Source organism: Ammospiza caudacuta, chromosome 9, assembly GCF_027887145.1.
Source record: "Ammospiza caudacuta isolate bAmmCau1 chromosome 9, bAmmCau1.pri, whole genome shotgun sequence".
Classification (NCBI taxonomy): domain Eukaryota; kingdom Metazoa; phylum Chordata; class Aves; order Passeriformes; family Passerellidae; genus Ammospiza; species Ammospiza caudacuta.
The window spans coordinates 24,493,412-24,513,295 of NC_080601.1; the positions used below are offsets into that span (position 1 = coordinate 24,493,412).

The following is a 19,884-nucleotide window of genomic DNA, read 5'->3' on the forward strand; positions in this document are numbered from 1 at the left end:
CACTTTTAGGCATACTAAGCCACTGATTTGTAACTCCATCATCATGAACACAGAACTGGTAATCAGAATTTTCATACTCAGTCCCCAATGAATGCAGTTAGAATTCTTCCATCCATGATTTCATTCACTTGGACTATGTTAATTATGGTCCTGAGCCCTGTAAATATCTTTGAACTCCTTTCTTTCACTTTCTTTATCCACATGAATCTAGCAAGGTACTGCAATAGAGACTTTTACTGGGAATTTTCACAGTTTATATATCATACACACACAAATAATGTCCCAAGTGCACTTTGTTTAAAAACTTGCATCTCAGCCAAATGGAAACAAGATTACTGAACTGTGCAAGACCCCATCTGAAACAGGGACAAATTTCTGCCAGATTTCAAGTCTGAATATTTCAAATCTTAACGTAAGTGTTCAGGGATGAGAGGGGAATGGATGTAAATCCCAATTTCGCATGATTTCTTTAAAATCTTGGCCAAAGCACATTTGTCCACAGAAAGGGCCCATCTGCTTTTTAACTAACTTCTATAAGAAGTTAACCCCTGGCTTAACCTAAAATGAATCACGCAATAACCAAAAGATCTGATAAAACTATTCACACCAGAGATTAAAACCACAGAATTAGAACAAATCTGTACTAAGCTCTAAGAAGAGATTTCTGCTTATGGCAAGAAAAAAAAAAAACACAAAATAAACTTTCAACCTTTTAAGTGTTTCATTGGAGAAATAAGTCCACATTTTAGAAGATTTTAAAGAAAATTTTTGTACAAATAATCTTTATGATGCTACATTTGCCTGAAGTGGCAACACTACTATTTTAATGACAATATCTATTCCATCCTATGAAAATAAAATATACAATTCTATCAAACAGCCATAAAAATAGGGCATAAAACATATTTAGAAAGTTCTGTGGTGCAGCAAATAGATCATTTTTCCTCAAAAAAAAAATTACAACCTGTACTGATCTTTCAACCAAGAAAACCAAGAATGAATACTCAGATTTATTATGGTACAAATTATCTAAAAAAAAAAGAAAAAAAGAAAAGTAATCCAAAAGTATAGGAGATGTGTAGAAACTGAACTGCTGAGCATTATTCCAAGCAGAAATCATGCAGATCAAATGAATCCTGATGTACATTTTGCTGATGAAAATCATGTTATACCAAGAATAGACTGGACTCCAGAGAAGCTTCTTCAGGATTAAAAAAATGATAATTCTTTGGGTCTGGCAACAGTTAATCAATTTCACTATGACAATCACTAATTAAACATTACCTGCAAACAACCTGGAAACAGGCAGCCCAAATCATCAGGGGGTGGTGAATGTACAGGGATATTTTCCTTGGCAGAACTGTAACCTTCCTGTGCAAGGCATGCAAAGCTCAAATCGCTTCCTTTGCCTCTGTCTCAGAGTAGAGAAGAGAGCAAAGAGGGGACAGAGGATAAAGACCTGCAGCAGGGCCTCATATTTTGTTTCTATCACTCTTCTCTTAGACTGTTCCCTGAACTCCTTTCTGTGATGTGGTTAGGATGAAAAACCAAGAAGCAAGGCAGTCACATTCAATCTAATTGCATAAAGTCTTCTTCAAAGTACTTTAATGTACTTATAGGTACACTTCAGTATAACAGTACTAACACCTAGAAATTGTTTTCAGCAATATAATAAAATTAAATAAATATATGTTTAGGAAGATACAAGCAAATAAGCCCGAAAAATAAAGCTTACGCAATCCCAAATTTAACATACAAAAAATGCACAAAATAGCTGACATGCAAAAGAGAAAGGTCAGTAAAGAACAAAACCAAATTGCTTTGCCTTTTAGCACTGGAGGATGTAGATAGCTGGCTGGGTAATTGGCTGATTGACTGTTCTGCTAACTTTCTGGGTGAGTGGTGGAGCAGTGAGGCTGCTTTCCTTCAGGCTCACTGCTGGCATATTGGCACTGATATTATACATACTTGCACATGCGCTCTCTCTTTTAATTTCTCTGAACCCGTACTCTCTGTCACACACAGGAGCCTGAAAATTCAGTGGGAAATGAAAGGTAATTGCATGCAGAACCAACACTGCCAAACTGCCAGTATTGTTCTGATCTATCAGTTAATTTTTATGTTAATTTGTCCTAGCAACCGATATAAACAGTGCACTTGTGTAACTCTAAGTTAGAAATCTACTACTATCTCAATATTGAAACAAGAGAAACACCATTTCTAGTTTGCCTCCAGCCTGATTGAAGCAGGAAAGTGAACAGCAGCTGCTCTCACAGTTTACTTTTCTAACATTAGCCCAGTACTGAAGTTTGACAGTAAAATCTCTAACTAGTATAAAAGGTTCATTCAGTCATTCTGCAAGACCAGTAATACTGTGCATGATCCCATCTGCTTTTTGCTGGCTCACCACACTTCATTAGGGTTTGTTTTTCAAATATCATCTTTTAAATGTTGAACTACACAATTACTTTATAGGTCATTAGAAAAGCTTTGGATTCCAAAAATGTGCATTTCATGGAAATCTGACTGAGGATCACAAAATAGTGTAAATGTTGTTTATGCTTCCCAGCAATTTTGTAAATAGTAAGTTTTCTTTAAACCCACTTAATGAAAACAGTATCCACATCTGCTTTTAGATACAACTAACATACCAAGAAAATGGGGCAATCAATGGGTCTTCATAGTGTACCACCAGTGGCTTAAACAGCACACTACAGCAACATATGCAAAAACTCTAAAACATTCAAGCATTTAAATAAATAAATAGAAATCACACAGCTAATGCTCTACAGTTCATTAAAAATGCTAGGGTTTTAGCCAACTGAACCTCAACCTCACTATGACACACCAAGTATTAGAAGAAATGAATTCCCCAGGTTCATTTAGCAAAAGAAAGCCTGGCACAGCCCAAGTTCCATGAGCTGTAGCAGAGCAGCAACAATGCCATACCTGTACCAGCTTTTGTGTAAGTTGGCCTGAGCCCAGAGCCCCGAGGGTTCACGCTTGCTGCTGGCGTGTGCTCAGCTCCATGTGTCCAGCACACAGCCTTCATAAATTATGCCTCTACATTCTTTGTAGGCATCAGGCTGAGTCTCATTTCCCAGCCTGCACCTACTTTTTTTTTCCCTAAAATGCCTGCTAATGAAATTGCTGCTCAGTGGCATACTGTATTTTCTCCAGAGACACTGGCTGCTCCTGTGAAAAAGAGATGAACATTGGGGAACAGCACCTCTGTAACAACATGGGGACGCAGCAGAGCCACAAGTGCTGCTGAGAGACATTAGGTGGGCTGAAGAAATGGAACTTGGCTTAGCTCACCTTTGTGGGCAATAAATCCTCGTTCTTTTATTAAAGAATTGTCAAATGAAAAAGCTTTTACAGATTTGTGGGAGAAGTGGACCAAAAGTCATTAGATTACACAGGCAAGTATAGAGTTGTTTAAAAGAATCATGCACAACTGCTTTTTTAATCAGCAAAGACCTTTAAAGTAGTTATCAGCACTGTACTATCAGGAACTGCTATTTAGATGCTCCTACTAAAAGCACAAAGATTATTCAGTTTTCTTTAACCTAAAATAAACTCGGGTTACACAACACCAAAACATGATGTATACTAAACATATTGTTTAGTCCATACACTAGAATATTATAATTTATTTTCTATTAATATTGTAGAAATTAAATCATACAGCTTGTCCCTTTGAGACAGGGAAATCATAGAGATACTCTTGGATCCAATACTGCTGTATGTTAAAGGACTTATTAGAATTTAAATTACTATTTTGTACTGTTTTAATGTCTTCACAGCATGCACCACAACAGCTCCTCTGCAGCTATTACACTGTACATTGGCCACATCAATTAGCAGAAATGCACATTATATATTATTGACCTATTTAATGCCTAGTACATTTTTCCACAGTCTATCTTTTCTTCCTAAAGTGCACTCAGAACACAAACCATGAGTTAGTTCTGCCAAGAAAGCCACAGATCTGTGCACTTACTGCAAGAACACTGTGCACACAGACAGAGATCTGAATCCAGGGTCCCCCTGTTAAAACTGAACTCAGGCACACCTGGGCACACACAGGAACACTTGGCACACTCTTGCACACCCAGGCACGCCACTCACACTCGCTCACACTCTTTTGTTCTGTGTTTTTCCTTTCATTGCCACTGCTTATCAAAGATTTGAACAAGGCAAGTAGAAAGGTAGGAAATTAATGAATGAAGGAGAAGTTATGTCAGAGCTATTAGCTAAGATGAATTTTCTCATCTTACAATAATACAGAGTCTGAATACATGAGCAGATAGCTCTATGAAACCAGGGAGCAGCTGTTGTGCAATAACATAGTCAATGGGGAAAAATGAGTGAAATGTCTCCTTTCTGTTCCAAGTGAAAGACATTTAATTTGACTTACACAAATAAAATACAAAATAATCATCACAGACTGCTACACAAACACCTGAATGCAAGGAAATCAGGAGAGGAGACCTGTAACAAAATGTCTGTATTTTACCCTCTGTGCAGATGGCTGAGCTTACAAAAAAAAGGGGAAAAAAAAAAAAAAGAGTTCAATTTACTGAATTCTCAGTTCTCAAGAGGGCAAAAAGAAAAGGAACACCCCCACTCATCCAGCACTCAACCTGAAAACAGGGACAACAAAAATAAAAATAGGATGGAAAGTAGGAATCAATTCAACGTCCTCAGCAGGAAGCTTTAAATTTTCACTGGGATTTTTTAAGTAACCGTTTGGTCAGTGCTGGCTTGTTATGCAAGAGCAGAGAAAGCAGCTTTGTACAGACTTCCTAAGCCCTAAAGTCACAGTGAATTTCCCAAGGATATTTATTTACTGCATGCAAAGGGGTGCAGAGGGGCCTTTTCTATACTCAACTGTATCAGTTTTACAACATGAACATCATTTCTGAATGCTAAACTAAGCTGAAATTGTACTTATCCAAGCATTCAATTAACTGGATTAAAATCAACTTTTTAGACTATAAAGAGATTACATTGCCATTGTGTATAAAATAAATCTTTGCGGATAATAATCTTACTTTTAGATACTTCAGGAATTGTGCCCATAATTTTTTTAAAGATATGTACAATTCATGGTTACTTTCATGATGTCACTAAGAGATTATCATATTTTTGGCTTGCTAGATGATGAAAGTGAGTATTACATCACTGTTTATAAATAGTGAACCCTACAAAGAGAAAAGGATTAGTACACATTAAAGGATAACAATACTATAAAATCATATGGCTAAAAATAGGCTACGAGTACATTTAGATCATAGATGAGAAAAAGTAGAAATAAACATTTGGAGCAGCCTTAAAATATTTGTTCAGTTTGATATTGTTTATGCATGAATATAACTTACTAGAGATAGAAACTGCAGATTGTGACATGAATTTTTGCATACCCAGAGCTGAATCCTCCCCAGGCATCTTCCAGGACCAGCAACATTTATTTATTTATTTATTGTTTGATGCAGAGCATGGTTTCAGGAGTTTCCTCTGCTCCTCCTGTTTTGCTAAAACAGGCTAAATGAGGGTGTATTTGATAGTTTAAACTGGTGACCTGCTCTAGTCCAGTACTGAAGAGTCAGTACCTGTGTTGGTGCACCTTGCTGGCACAGTCATGGCTAAGGGAACTGTCAGAATGGCTGATGAGGATTTATTGGTTACAGTGGCAAAGACACGTAAAAATAAAGCAAAAAACCCGATCTGTGTTCCAGTACAATTTCTTCTTTTGTGCCTGTAAGACCAGGCTGGCTGCAACCCATTCTGGTCTTACATTCCTAAATATTTTTGTAAGTTCACATAACTCTGTACAGTAGGAAAGCTTAATACAGTATTTGAAGTTCACTCAAATGGGAGAATTGTCCCTGGTGAGGCACTCGCACTTCTCAGAAATACCTAAAAGCAATTAATGGCACAAAAAGGAAAAAAGCATCAAATTCTCAATTTAGCTGCTGACATAGTACATAAAACACCGTTTTGTTCTGAACACAATGTACTTTACACTGCCCTTTCAGCTGAAAAGCATGTCTTTAAGGTCTTTAAAAAAGTATTAACTTACTTTGCATGAACAAACAAATGGGAATACTGAATGCAAAAAAAAAAAAAAGGTAAAACACAATTGGTGAAAGCAATAAATGTACCATGTGTCTGAGTACATACGTTAGCTGTAAAGCTTTCTTTCATTGGCCATTAATTGCAGCATCATGGCAGAAGTGTTACAGTTATGGCTGAGGGTATGCTTTTTAATAAATTTGGCTTTCACAGGCACCTACAGGTAACATTTTTCCTGATTTAATATCTTTCATATTTTTCATAGATAGAGATTAATTGACTTTAAGAGATTCAAGTTGCCCCTTTGGCAGTTTCCTGGGTTATAAAGGCATGGTAAATACATTTTACTTCTGCTTCAACAAGTTTCTTGCATTATGCTAACTCAAGTGGCTTATTTTTAACTTAAACGACTTATTTTTATCAGATAAATCTCATTACCATTGCACATTGCAATTTTATTTCATTTTTTCAAGTTAACAAGCAAACAAAAATATCCATTTTATTTCAGCACAATGTTTCTCTCTGTATTCTCCTCAGCAAAACACTTTCAAAAGCAGCACATAGTGGAATTTTGTAATTCTTTTTTTTTTTTCACAGAATATGTGCATAGCTCAGACTATACAAACATCCTCTATAGCTCTCCCAGTCACTTTCCATTTCAAGAACGAGGCAATTTGTGTTAACACAAGACAGCTTATCATGTGCTAAGTCTGCATGCAATTTTCTCGTGAGAACAACCATTTTGTACCTACTTGACACATGCAGCACTACACTACACCCAACTAATCAATTCTGTCTATATTAAGAAGTGGGGAGAAAAACTGCCCACAGCTGTTATATTACATCAGCTTTACTAACTACTTCAGACAACTCATTTTGGGGATTTTTTTTTCTTTAAACTAAACTGGCATAAACCATAGCCCTTCTTTCCATTCCTTTTCAATTCCACTTTTTTTTTTTTTGCCTTGTCAGAGATTATTGGCGAAGCACAAGCACCCAGAGAACAAGCCGTGCTTTCTGCAGAAATCCCCACAAGTTTGGAGGGCAGCAAGCTCCCAGGGTCATTGGTACCCTTGGAGCATTTTCAGACCAGCATGAGATGAATGAGAAATAGCATGTTTTCATCTGAGATCTCCCAGCCTTGTCTACAGACATGCGCTTTTGGCAGACAATAACTTATATACACAGGGAGTTTTGTCCTTATAAGTAAGCAATTGAGAAATGTCTGTCAATTGGTATCAAGTCAGAAGTGGAAACAAAAAGTTATCAGTAGGGCCCAGAAAACTCTCTGGGAGGGAAGGATTGAGTTTGGAGCTTGTCTTTGGATCCTCAGTTACCCAACACCACCATGATGTTGAGATGTCCCTAGTCAGAACTTGAGGCGTCTCACGTTTTATGTATGGATACTACCAGGTGAGGCAACTTACTGGTCTTCTTGACAGTTAACATGTTAAAGACCACATTGCATCTGAATACAACTAATATACAGTATTTTCTGGAGTTTGAGAGGGTTATTCCACCAATAGCCTACAGCTGAGGAATCAAAACCACATACTGAATAAAAGGATTCAGCTACCAATTCACCTCACAGTTCCCAACACAAGACATGCTCAGTTGTTGATGAACTAACACTAATTTTTATCAGCTTGGCTTCCCAGAACGCTTCTTTCTGACTTCATACAAACTGCCCTAAGACCACATTTCTGTTTTTCCTACTGTTTCAACAGTCTGTGCTTCTTTATAGAAACACAGCTTGCACCATTCCTAAATGGTATACTTTAGCTTTGTCAATCAAAAAAGATTCTATATTTTGTGACTATAAAGCAGTTTCAATGAAACACTGGTGCCTATGATAAAAATGGTCCTGTGAAACTGCTGTGTCCCCTGCTGAACATTTTTATTTTGCCATGCTCACCTTTTCAACAGAAATCTGTTTTGCAAACAGTTACACTCAAAAGTCCATCAGTGCAGCCTGGCAAACCACTGACATCTGAAACACTGCTGCTATGCCACGTCTGTGCCAGCAGCTGGCAATTTTGTGCCCAAGCTGAAAGCACAGCTCCATGTCAGAAGCAGAGGAGGGCGATCTCAGCAGTGCATTCAGAATGACACAAGTCCTGTCACCCCACGAGCAGCACCTGCGAGGGAAGGCAGCACTGAGCAGCTCTCAGACCTCACTACATTAAATACTACCCATGCTGTTTCCAGGGGGAAACAAATATACCACAGAAACAGACAAATTAATGTGGCAGTTTAGCAGGCAAACGAACAACAGGCTTAAGGTATAGAGAGAAGATGAAAATCACACTTGGTTCTGGACCCTTGTACCAGGAACAATGGGATTGATTTACTAACCTGTTTTTCAGAGCTAGTTATTGCTATTTTTAAACAGCACTGTAATATGCCCAAGAAAACACCCTCTTTTTCTAAAATTACTGCTGTTTTTTGCACATTACAGCATAGCAACTCCATAGCAATAGACATACAGGTTATTTTCTTGTTGTCTCATCCTGTGAAATATAATGTATGTGACACATAATAGTCTGTATTGTGACTTTGCACTGGTAAATAACAAATGAATAGAGGAAAAAGATGCATTACCTTTCTGTCACACTGCATTACAAGTGCTTTGATAGATACTTCATGCTTGTAAGACTTACCGTACATACAACCTGTTAGAAAGAGGGTAGTGTAATTTTACTTTTAATTTCCAACTCCTCTGTTTCTGACAGTCATATTAAGAACAGCAAAAGTTTTACAATTCCTGATAGAATGCTACATCATTCTTTGATACTGCACACTAGAACATAATGGATTCTGGCACTTAGAGTTTGGGGAGGTTGCTTTTTTGGTTGGCGGTTTTCCTTTAATTTGCTTTTAGGGAGGCCATTGTCAAAAAATACTCAGTTTTTGCACTAATAAATTAGTAACTTACTGTTATTCATAGAACAGAATAAAGAGATACATTAAGGACCACAGAATAAAAAGGAAAAAGCAATTTTTAATTAAGTTTGCCCAGTTTGACTTGTGACATTGATGTTTCTCCTTCTCTGGTTTCTCAAAATTTATATGCAATGATAGCAAATTAGATACTCTCCTCCTGTGCAATTCATTAAAACACTGCCTGCAGCAAAATTATACTTACTTTGAAAAGCAATTTACCCTATACTCCTTCAACTACAGCAAGGAGAAACAAGTCCAGATCCATGACATTTTCCAATAGTTCCTTAGGTCTGCTGTTGCCTCTTCTGTCTTTACCTGCTTATGGGCAGGTATTTTCAACAAGCATCAGTAATCTCTATCTGCACTTTTGTACTTGTGCCCATTAAGGTTTCTTCCCACTCAGGGCAGGAATGTACAAAAATGACTTCACATAAGGTAGAAATGTAAAATAAATGGCATTATACAAACACCAATGTACTTTTTCTTGCTTTCTCTTTCCTGATCACCTGAGATCTCTCAGTATCACTGAATTTGGAGATATTAAATAAGGAGTACAGATAAAAAACAGAGGTAGAGAAAGACCAAGTGACGAGACAAAAACGAAATGAAAATTTTTAAAAACACTAAAATGCGACAATCCTTGATTTCCAATCACTTCTCTCAAATAAAAGCCTTGTCATTCAAAGATTTTCTTCTTGCTAAAGATTGTCTTGTTTAACATCAACATATAAATATTGTATTACCTAACAATTATGTATTTGCTGCAGTATGCATAAAATTATCTATTTATACAAAGTCCTTTATGATGAATAAGAATTGTTTTCAAGTAAAAGACATAGAAGCTAAAAAGTTGTATTTTTAATTGAATGCAATGCCCGAAATATATCACCTTATCTTTCCCATCAGAAAATGACAAATGAGACCTGTCAATAAATAAATGAATAAGGCTGGGTAAAATCTTTGTTCAACTTAAATAGTCAGTTAGAAATAATTAGATAATTCTACCTAATTAAGTGATAAGGGAAACTTTGCATTGTAGCATTAAATTTTATTTGAAATTACTAAATTTGTGGTTTTGAATGATTTACAAGATATAATTCAAATATTGTAAATGTTAATGAGGAACTCTTGTTTGATGCTAAAAAAAAACCCTGACAGTGAGGAACTGAAGGTACTCTGGTGCTATGAGGATCATTTTCCTATCTCCTTTCAGTCTCATATCAGGCTCATACCATTCTCACCAATCCATACCATTAATATTTTTAAATATTAAAATTATTTTATAGAAAATGTATTTTGCAGAAATAAATTGATTTTATGGAAAAAATGCTCCTTTTTTGACACACATTTAATTATTTTTTACTAATTCAGTAATGCATTACAATCTTCATTGACAGGTACATGAAGTCAGATATTTAAAGAGCACATTCATATAAGTGAACATCTCTATCTTCTGTCTGTACCAGAATATATCTGACATTGGCATTATGGAGTAACATGACCAAAATTATCACAATGACAAAGAACCAAGCAACAAAGAGAGGCAAAATCCCTGGGCTGCAGCCACCACAAAGATGGACTGGTGTAAGGAAATGCAGGAGTCCTAGGATGGGTAAGGCATCTGGTTCTCATCCAGAGACATGATAAAAAAACAAAACAGAGAAAAAGTTTACAGCAGCCGGCCATGACATTTACTACCAATGATAAAATGAGATGGCTAAGGAGGTGTGTGTATTACACTCTGAAGAATACAGCCCAATTCACTAGCTTAACACTCATCTTCTTGTTAGAAATTCCTTTTCTCCATGCTCTAGGATGAACCTTAAAAACCATTCATTTCACTAGAATAGAAGCTATTCTAATTTTAGGTGATAAATTATTATTATATGCATAACTATTTTCTTTCCTCTTTCTGATCTGTCCACTGCCAAATTCACTGGGCTTGTTTTTCCTTCAGCACTTGTAAAGCCCTTTATCTCCCAAGTATCTCCAGCCCTCCAAACCAACTATCTGCAATAGACATGTCTCTGAATGAAAAGGTACCTTCACTTCAGTAATTCAGGGATTTTCAGAACTTTGTTTTTTAAGCTCAGTATTTACAAGTGCCTTTGTACAGACCATACTGCAAACATATCTATCAATTGCTATCAACCTGCCAGCTACATTAGCTGTGTTAAGCACTGACAAAGGGAAATCTCCTGCCTCATGCAAACACTGGCATCATCATAATTTAAAAGAAAAACCCTTCCTCTGACACTGAAACCAAAAGGGTAACTCAAAGTTCAATGACTGCCAAGAGGAACATGAATTACCTTCAGCATATTTTAGAGTACAGGCACAAAGCAGAGTCTTGCTCCTGGAGAAAAATCATTCCCCATAACTATTCCCATCCTTCTGCATCTAGCAGAATATGATCAATCACTTCAAACAGTAATGCAGCATAATGAGCTTTTGTAAACAATTGCAAGCCAACACAGTAAAAAAATTTACATGTAAAACTGCTTGGAATTCCTCAGGTGTCCTAGACATATTACTAAACAAGAAAAAATAATGGTTGCAGGATCTGTACTTTTGTTCTTTGAGAATAAAGAAATAACTTGTTTGCTATCATTATTAACTGGACCTAGAAAATTTACTAAATCCATGCAGAATTTCAAATGCAAGAAAAAGTTGCAAGACAACTTTTGATGCTTGAGAGTTTATTTCTCAATATTTCTCCAAATACAACAACCTGATAAAATGGAATAGTTTTATTCATACTATGACTATTTACACAACAAACAGCCCTAAGAAACAGATTTTTAGATTGCCCCTCACTTGAATACTATCACAGCATTTCTCTAAACACTCAGTTCAGTGGCATTTGAGGTCTCCAAGCTTATAAATTTATTTTCTGCTAAAAGTGATTGCACAAAGTTAGGGGCAGAGTCCTCAGCTGCAAGATCTTCAAGGGAAAAAAAAAGCCAAAAATGTTGCACAGCTGGATCCTGGCTGTCAGTCAGAAATATTGTGAGTTCATAATAACCAGTATTTTTCTATTTTTACAACAATCCAAAAAAGAACACATTCTAAATTTAATCTATGAAGTTTCTAACTTTAAAGACGTCATACACAATGTGTTGAAAGTATAATTGTTAACAGTTTCTTTGAGCAAATTTCCAATTCTTCACAGTACCTACAAAGAACATCTGTTTCTTCATGTGTGTGCGTGCATATGCACATTTCAAATGTATGGGCAGGGAAAAAATGAAGAAGACAGTAATTTAGAAAATGTGAATTGCATGTTAAAAATGTCAAACCTTCATGTTTTACACTTCCATCACTTGAATTTTGCTAAAGAAAATCTAAATATCAAATTTTTTTAACAACTGCTTAACAGCATGTTTTTCCTATGGTCTAATTTTTTATGCTTGTCTTTTTATTCCTTTTCATCCCTCAACTTAGTGTGTTATTAGTTCTGTTACACCAAAACACATAGCTGCAGAATGTCCCACTGAAATCTATTGGAAGCAGCTTTTAGGCCTGCCTGATAATAACTGAGGACAACATGTGGCTGTGCAGCACTGACATGTGAGTGGAACTTGATTGTACAGCAGCACTTAATAAAACTACACACAATCCAAGTGAGGCCTGGTAGAGTAAGACATGTATAGTGCTAAAAAAATAAAACAAAAAATAAACTCATTGCTAAATTCTTACAGATACTTGAATACTATTTTTCTTTGTCTAGAAAATGTAACAAAGCAAGTTTCTGTAAAACAGTCACTGCTGCTTATTAGTGCCTGGCATGTTTTCTTCTGGCTCAACTGGGAAAAATATGTGTAATCTTGCTTAGTGATCTTTCATCCTGATTTCCCAAGGAAACTGCTTATGCAACTACGGTCTGTTTGTGTATGTTTCTTTATTTGTATTTGCTGGTTCCCTCCCAATAGCTTCTGAACCCGTCAGAGGTTCAGTCACTGGGACAAAGGAGCAACAGTCTCAGAGGTATAATGCTCCTATAAACCTAATGAAAAAGTCCATTTGGTTATGAAAGAGAGAGAGAGAGAGCAACCTCATAGACCCACTTCTGAAAATCCCAAGTGCACATTCAATCCCAGAGCACCAGGAGCCCACGGCAGGGAAGCCACGAAAGGAGGGATAACATGGGGAGAGAGCTCAGGGCAGGGCTGTCCAGGCAACTGTGGTGCAGTGCTGCTGTGCAAAGTAAGAAAATTAGCACTGTGGATAATAGCTGCAGGACATTCTGTTTTGCATCAGCTGGCACCAGGATGAGGGCAAAATATTTCTTTTCCTAGTCTGGCTCTTGGCTTTAGGTCCAGCACAGCTGGAGCACCTGGCCCAATCACCTCAGTCTTTGTCCCCAGAAGCATCCCATGGGCTATGGCTGGCCAAACATCCTCAGGCATAAAATGCCTTGCCACAGCTGGCACTAATGCTCTCACTGCTGCACACTGAGGGGGATGGCAATGCTTCACAGCAGCATCCATACCCCACACTGCCGTGACAAGGCATCTGCAAGCAGCTTGGTAACCTGCACTAGCCTATGATTCTTTGGGTAACAGCATATTCAACCCCATGTTGAGAAAATAAAAATAAATAAATAAAAATAATTCCTAAAGGAGGAAACTGTCAGATTTTCCCATGCAATATATTGTTCCGATTTATGCAATAATTCCACCGCCAAATCACATAGAAAATTCAGTTGTTCAGATCCCTTCAAATATTTCACTAAACAAGAGTTTTCAGGTTGCTGAAACTTACTTGAAAGGGCTACTTCACTTTCATTTTCCTTTCTTTTATGGTACCTAGAGCATAAGTAAAACTTATTTAAATCTCTGTTATAACTCCTGCTGTTCTGGGAAGGCAGAACACTGACTGCAGACAGGGAAGGCACTGAAACTGAAATCATTACAAGCTGTCAAGTCTTTGCCCTCAGCTTCAGATCCAAACTGAATTCTCAGCCTCCTGAATGTGAAGCTAGCCATCTCCACAGGGTGTATCACAGAAATAGGTTCAAGGTGTGCATTCTCATTTAAAAAATTTATGGCCTGTAGATCTCCTCTGGTTAAATTCCACATGGCTCTTCATATTTTAACAAACAATTCCTTTACCACACTTGCTTCAAAAAAAGCTTATTTATAGTCTTACCTACACTTCTGATTTATTCCAACTCAAGGACCATATAACTGGACAGCATATAATATCTGTATAAAATAAAAGTTTGCAGAAAACTTTTGTTCTCTCACAGTATTAAAGTTATGATCTTCACATCTAAATGCCTCTGGTCTCTACAGTGTAAACTCAGTGGCACAGGGGCACATCACAATCCAGATGCCATGTCACATTTGTGAGCCAACCTTTCCAAACCAGCATATGGCAATTTCTTAATTTCAGAAAACTGTAACTATGGAAAGGTATTCCCACCTCTACAGATCACTCATGAGTCACTGTGCATACACATACATAAAATTGAAAGTGCAACCTTGTGAGTCAGTGTTTTTCAAAGCATTTTTACAAAATGCCCAGTAAAAATACCAGTATTTCATACATGCCTTTTGATCATTATTTTAATGGACATTATTGCATTTCATTTTTAATATTAATGGATTATTATTAAATGTAATACTATCCTTAAATTATTAAACAGGAAGTAACTGCTTCCCTAAACATATTTTTCCCTGGTTTGTTGGCTCTATCCTCTGAAAATGTAGTATCATGTTTCCTACAGCAGCAGCACAGTTTGAGAAAATCTGCAATGCTAACCTTGTTATTCTTGTTATGGTTGAAAAAAATCTCAATTTTCTGAAAAAACATTTCAAAAAAATAATCCAGGTTAATATTAGAATTCTACAATAGCCTTAGTTTTAGGGAAATCAATTTTGTCTTACTCAGAATGGACAGTTAAGGGGTAAATAACTTTTTTTGATTTGCTTGATAGAATGAGAGCCCCCCTTTGAGACAACTGCTCAGTGAGGGACCTCACTTGTGTAACATGCTCTTGAGAAATCACCAGAACCTGAGAAGACTGACACTTCTGTAATCTAATTCCTGTTGTGACATGCATTGAAAAACAAAATAATAGGGGGAAAGTTGTCACTCACTTATTGGAGTAGTGCTTCAAACCATTCTTTACCCAAAAAGAGAGTTTAAGCACTCCAGAACAGGGAAGAGCCAGAATATACAAGTCATTCAATTCCACCTGAAATTTTACTTCTCTATTCTTTTCCAGTTTGACATTGAATGATTTCATTTTCCATGTAATCTTACACTCTTCTAGCTCATGATCTCATGGTAACCATAAAAAAAAACCAAAAAACCTGACTTACACAATTCTTTCCTCTATGACACTCACATTACTTTTTCTTCTGAACAGGACCACAAGGAGTGTAAAGCCAAATTAAGTGAGTAATTCTTAACTCCAGTACACCCATGTTCCTAAGCACCTAATCTTGTAAACTTAACATTATTTTAAGGGAAGCTGGATTTCCCTGCCACAGTCCTTCCTTTCAGGCAAGGAACGGAAGCTCTTGGTCCGTTTTGATAAGTCATGAACATCAGCAGCTGTTGCTGCCACAGCTCTCCATGTTGAGCACCTGAAGTACTGCTCTGAATCAGGTTCTGTCCAAAAGGCAAAGCTGGGAAACCTTTGTCCAAGAACTGGGAGCACTCATCCAGCTGTAATTCATTCACACTCACCTCCTAATAGGCTATTCCAGCTGTTCTCGCCCCTGCAGCTGAAACTGGGATTTCACAGATATTGATAAGAAGCATATGGGCCCTGAGTGGCCCCAAATGAAACAGAAACAGAGCAGCTGAATCATGGGAATGTCATCACTTGAATTCCAGTCTTCAATTCATGGACCACTCATGGATTTTGTATTAACACCATAGACAAACAGAATTATAAACAGAGAAGATGATATTCATTTTGTCTGTACTGTTGTGAAAAATCAGTACAGGAAAATAGAATGGTTTGGATTGTTATGGTACGTGAGGTTAGACACTTAAGGCAGTTTTTCTGTTTTCTCACTGCTCTTAGTTTTGTTTGTAATGTCTTCTCAGGCTCAAGTATTTCTCTCACTATTTAACTAATAAAATTCTTAAAACCACACACTCAGTATAATTCTCCAATGTAAATTAAGCATTAAGAAAACCTCAGAGGAAATGTTTTCCTTTAGTTCTAAACACTACATTAATTGCATTTACTTCCATTATATGAGAATTTAACTTACTAATTTCCCTTGCAATAAATTTGTAATTCTATTCTGTGTTCTAAATTGTTTTTGTTTCATCTAAAATATTTGTAGACTTTTTTTACAAACCTCATATCACTGTTAATCCTAATATTAAATAATAATAGTTAGTTAAGAATACCTCACTCTCCATTCCAGACTACTTAATATTCCATATCATTTAATAGATTGATGAAAGTATTTGACACAACTATAACTGTATGCAGAGACAATGTAATGCTACTCAGCAGAAATGTTCTGAAAGTCACTTTACCCAAATCCTTCAAAGGGATCACTGTAGACCTTGAAATAAGTTGTTTATTTTTAAACCACATTTAGGACACTCAAACAACTCAGTATGGTATACTTACCCACTTTGTTCCACAACCATGAACAGCATGCATATCACACACATCTATAGTAAAAAATATTAGCTAAGCTTGATTTTAATACATAATTTCTTTGCATATGGAAATATTCACGCCCCATACAATACATTCATGCATTCATGAATGTAGCAACAATTTTATATCAATACTTCTACATAACAAAGCTACTCTTACAAAGCAGTATAAGGGTAATTTAGCTTAAGCTGCAGGAGATACTGTAAGATAGGCATGACATAATTTCTCATTTTAGATGTACCGGTACCAGAAGTTGCCTATAGATATACAAAATAGTCCTTTAGGCTTGTTCACAATCATTCTCAAATGACTGACCTATATATACAGAAAGTATTGTTATTATAGTGTAGCGATTACTACTTATTTATTTCCTTTGAAGTTTCCAAATATTTTCTTCCTAACTCATTAGCTGTTCCTGAGCTCCTCTTCCCCCTTCAAACACTGGCTTGAAATACATGGCCATGGAGCTTTATCAGTCATTGTTTGCTCCTGTGATAAATGCTAAGCTGTTGATATAATATAGAAAAAAATTAAAATTATATAGATCTGAAACAAAAATATTGGAGACCAGCGAGTTAAATAACCCAAACTACATGTCAGGTATATTAGTGTTACCATTACATATAGCAGTCTTTGCTGTCATAGTGCACATAGTGTAGTACAAGGGCTTTGACTGGGTGTTTATTTTAGTTCCAAATTGATGGCAGTGCTTTCCTGCATGTTCCACGTCCATCCTCATGCACTCATTTTTATGCTGTTTCTTAACCTGATGGCTGCCTAGAAACTCTACTGTGCTATGCAGCTCAGAACATCTCAGCTTCCTTATCTGTCGTTTGCCTCTATATTTAAAGTACAAAGACTTTTAATTGAAGGTGGAGCAAGGCTGATCAGTTACTCACAGTCTCTCCAGGGACCTCAGCCCGAAGAAAGAGCCATTCTTCAACCCCAAGATCTTGTTGTTACTCAGAATCCTACAAGAAGTCAGGAAACAATCTGGTTAATAGAACATGATAATTCCACTGATCTAAAACATGTAATTATCGTAAGTGACTGCTCTGTAAAATACTAATCACAAAATTCACCACTTCATTTGCATTTTCCCATCTTAGCCATAAACAAAAATTACCATTTCCCAAAGTGTGTGGTTTCTTCTTTATTAAATAAAAGCACTGTCAATAAATATGTCAAGAAAGAATTTTGACTCCAGCTTGAAAATTCTAACACTGCTAAATGCCCACACTTCACTCGTAGATTCTAAATTAACACTGAGGTACTTGTTGCTCTGCAAAAAGGCTGGTAAAGCAAAAGACATGTTAAAAACTATTCCAGTAGATTGGAGGACAATAAAATCACTTTGCAGTGGCTGCTGTAGCAGGGAGGTACGAGCCATCATATCATGGATAGCTCACACATACAGACAAAGTATTTCATTTTCTATAGGAGAGACAAACAAAAACAGACAAGTCCAAAAATGTTTTCCTGTTGCAACCTCTGCATAGTAGAAATTCAGTAATTAAACTATGCCTGTCCCATCAAGCACCACCACCATCACACAGCTGCAAACTGGCCCTGCATGCAGGCCATGGAAAAAGTTGTTTATTCTTCATCTTTATGTTAAGGTACTGTGTATTTCACAAGTGATCCTTTCTAGCTTAGTGATTTTCCATCACTGTTCCCAGCTATTTCAGAAGCAATACGATATGAATATGCACTTATTCTGAAGATGTTACCCCTTAAAAACTTTTCAATATGCAAAAGAAATGGTTTGTTTTAGAAGCTGGAGAAATTGGGTTTTTAGTCTAATGATTATGCAATGTGCATAGAAAACATTTCTCTGAAAAAATCTAATTCCAACTGCCTGAGAAATGAGTCTTTTAATGTAACATTTACAATAAATTATACTTCTCTAGTGCACAAAAGTACATTTCAAAATAAGATAAGCAGTTTGCAATAAGATAGAAGACAAAAAAAATTCAAAAGAAATTTTATATTCTTAACTAGAAAACTAAACTAACTAAAATTTTTGATCAATTTTATTTTTTAGTAAAGTTTTAAAACAATCTGTTACACAAGACAAGATAGTCTTGCTCTTAGCACTTGCCACTGTATATGAACAGTAAGTTCTTTGCCCCAACAAACCAACCACATAAAATCCCACTTCTAGGTGCAAATGTAACAACACTGACCCAACAGGGAAAAAAAAAAATACTAATGTAGCAAAGTTAAAATACTGCAATGTTATTAAGATCTGGAGATTTCTGCCGATCTAAAATTCATCAATAAATGCATATTTTGATGTGAGTTGATGTGAGCCATCTACATGGAGGAGAGAGAGGATCAGACCTGACCTGCCCTACACTATGTGCTTGTCAATGTGTGTGTGCAGCAGCATCACTCCTCACCCAGAGCCAGACAGTGGCACCCACAAATGGCAATTTGGCATCGACCATGGCCCATACACCCATGCATCTGAAAGCACGCAGAACCCTCAGCTTGCAACAAAAATTAAATATGCTCCAATATACACACAGTTTATTTCCATCAACTAAGAAACTCCACATGTCACAAGTTCCTCCTCCTACTTCTCAGATTAAAAATTGTATGTATGATAATATTATTTATCTAAGTTACCAAGTCTTCTTCACCATTTTAGGAATACATTTTAGCAGTGACATGATGAAAGACTTGTTTAAAATTCAAACTATCTAAAGTAGAAAATGTAAATATATGAAATGCTCTAGTGTTTTATTTTCAGTCTTCTATTACTTTATTATTTTATTCAACCTGTCATCTGAGGCTGCACAGAACTGGAGTTAGACATGAAAAAATGAGGACTCAAAATTAAAATTGGCTAGGCTTGTAAAGACTAACATAAACTAGTCCACTTCACACTGGGTCACTTTTTTAATATGCCTTGTTACAGAGAGACCATCTTTGAGGTCTGTAACGATGACATTAGATACAAAGACTATATTTCGACCACTCTGAATAATCTGATTTGCAAAGATACATGATTTCAAAACTCATAGCTAGCTTAGATACAAGTATTTCTGTCTTGAAAAAAAATTTTATTGTGACAGTTTTTTTTCCAGCCTTCTATTCATTCTGCCCAGAAAGAGAGGCCGGTCTGAACCTTGCTGGCACTCCAGGAAAATGCAGCACAAATCAGGCAGTCTCCTACCCTACCTCCACGTCCTGTTCTGCACAGCCCTACACACAGAATG

General features: G+C 36.5%; 1 protein-coding gene across 1 annotated transcript in view; it reads right to left on the reverse strand.

Annotated features, from left to right (window-relative positions):
* LOC131561102 (adhesion G protein-coupled receptor A3-like) overlaps positions 1-19,884 on the reverse strand; it is a 252,571-nt gene that overhangs the window by 193,687 nt on the left and 39,000 nt on the right. Inside the window, exon 2 of the mRNA XM_058810235.1 lies at positions 17,560-17,631. Coding sequence (XP_058666218.1) covers positions 17,560-17,631 — 72 coding nt within the window. The remainder of the gene's footprint in view (positions 1-17,559; positions 17,632-19,884) is intronic.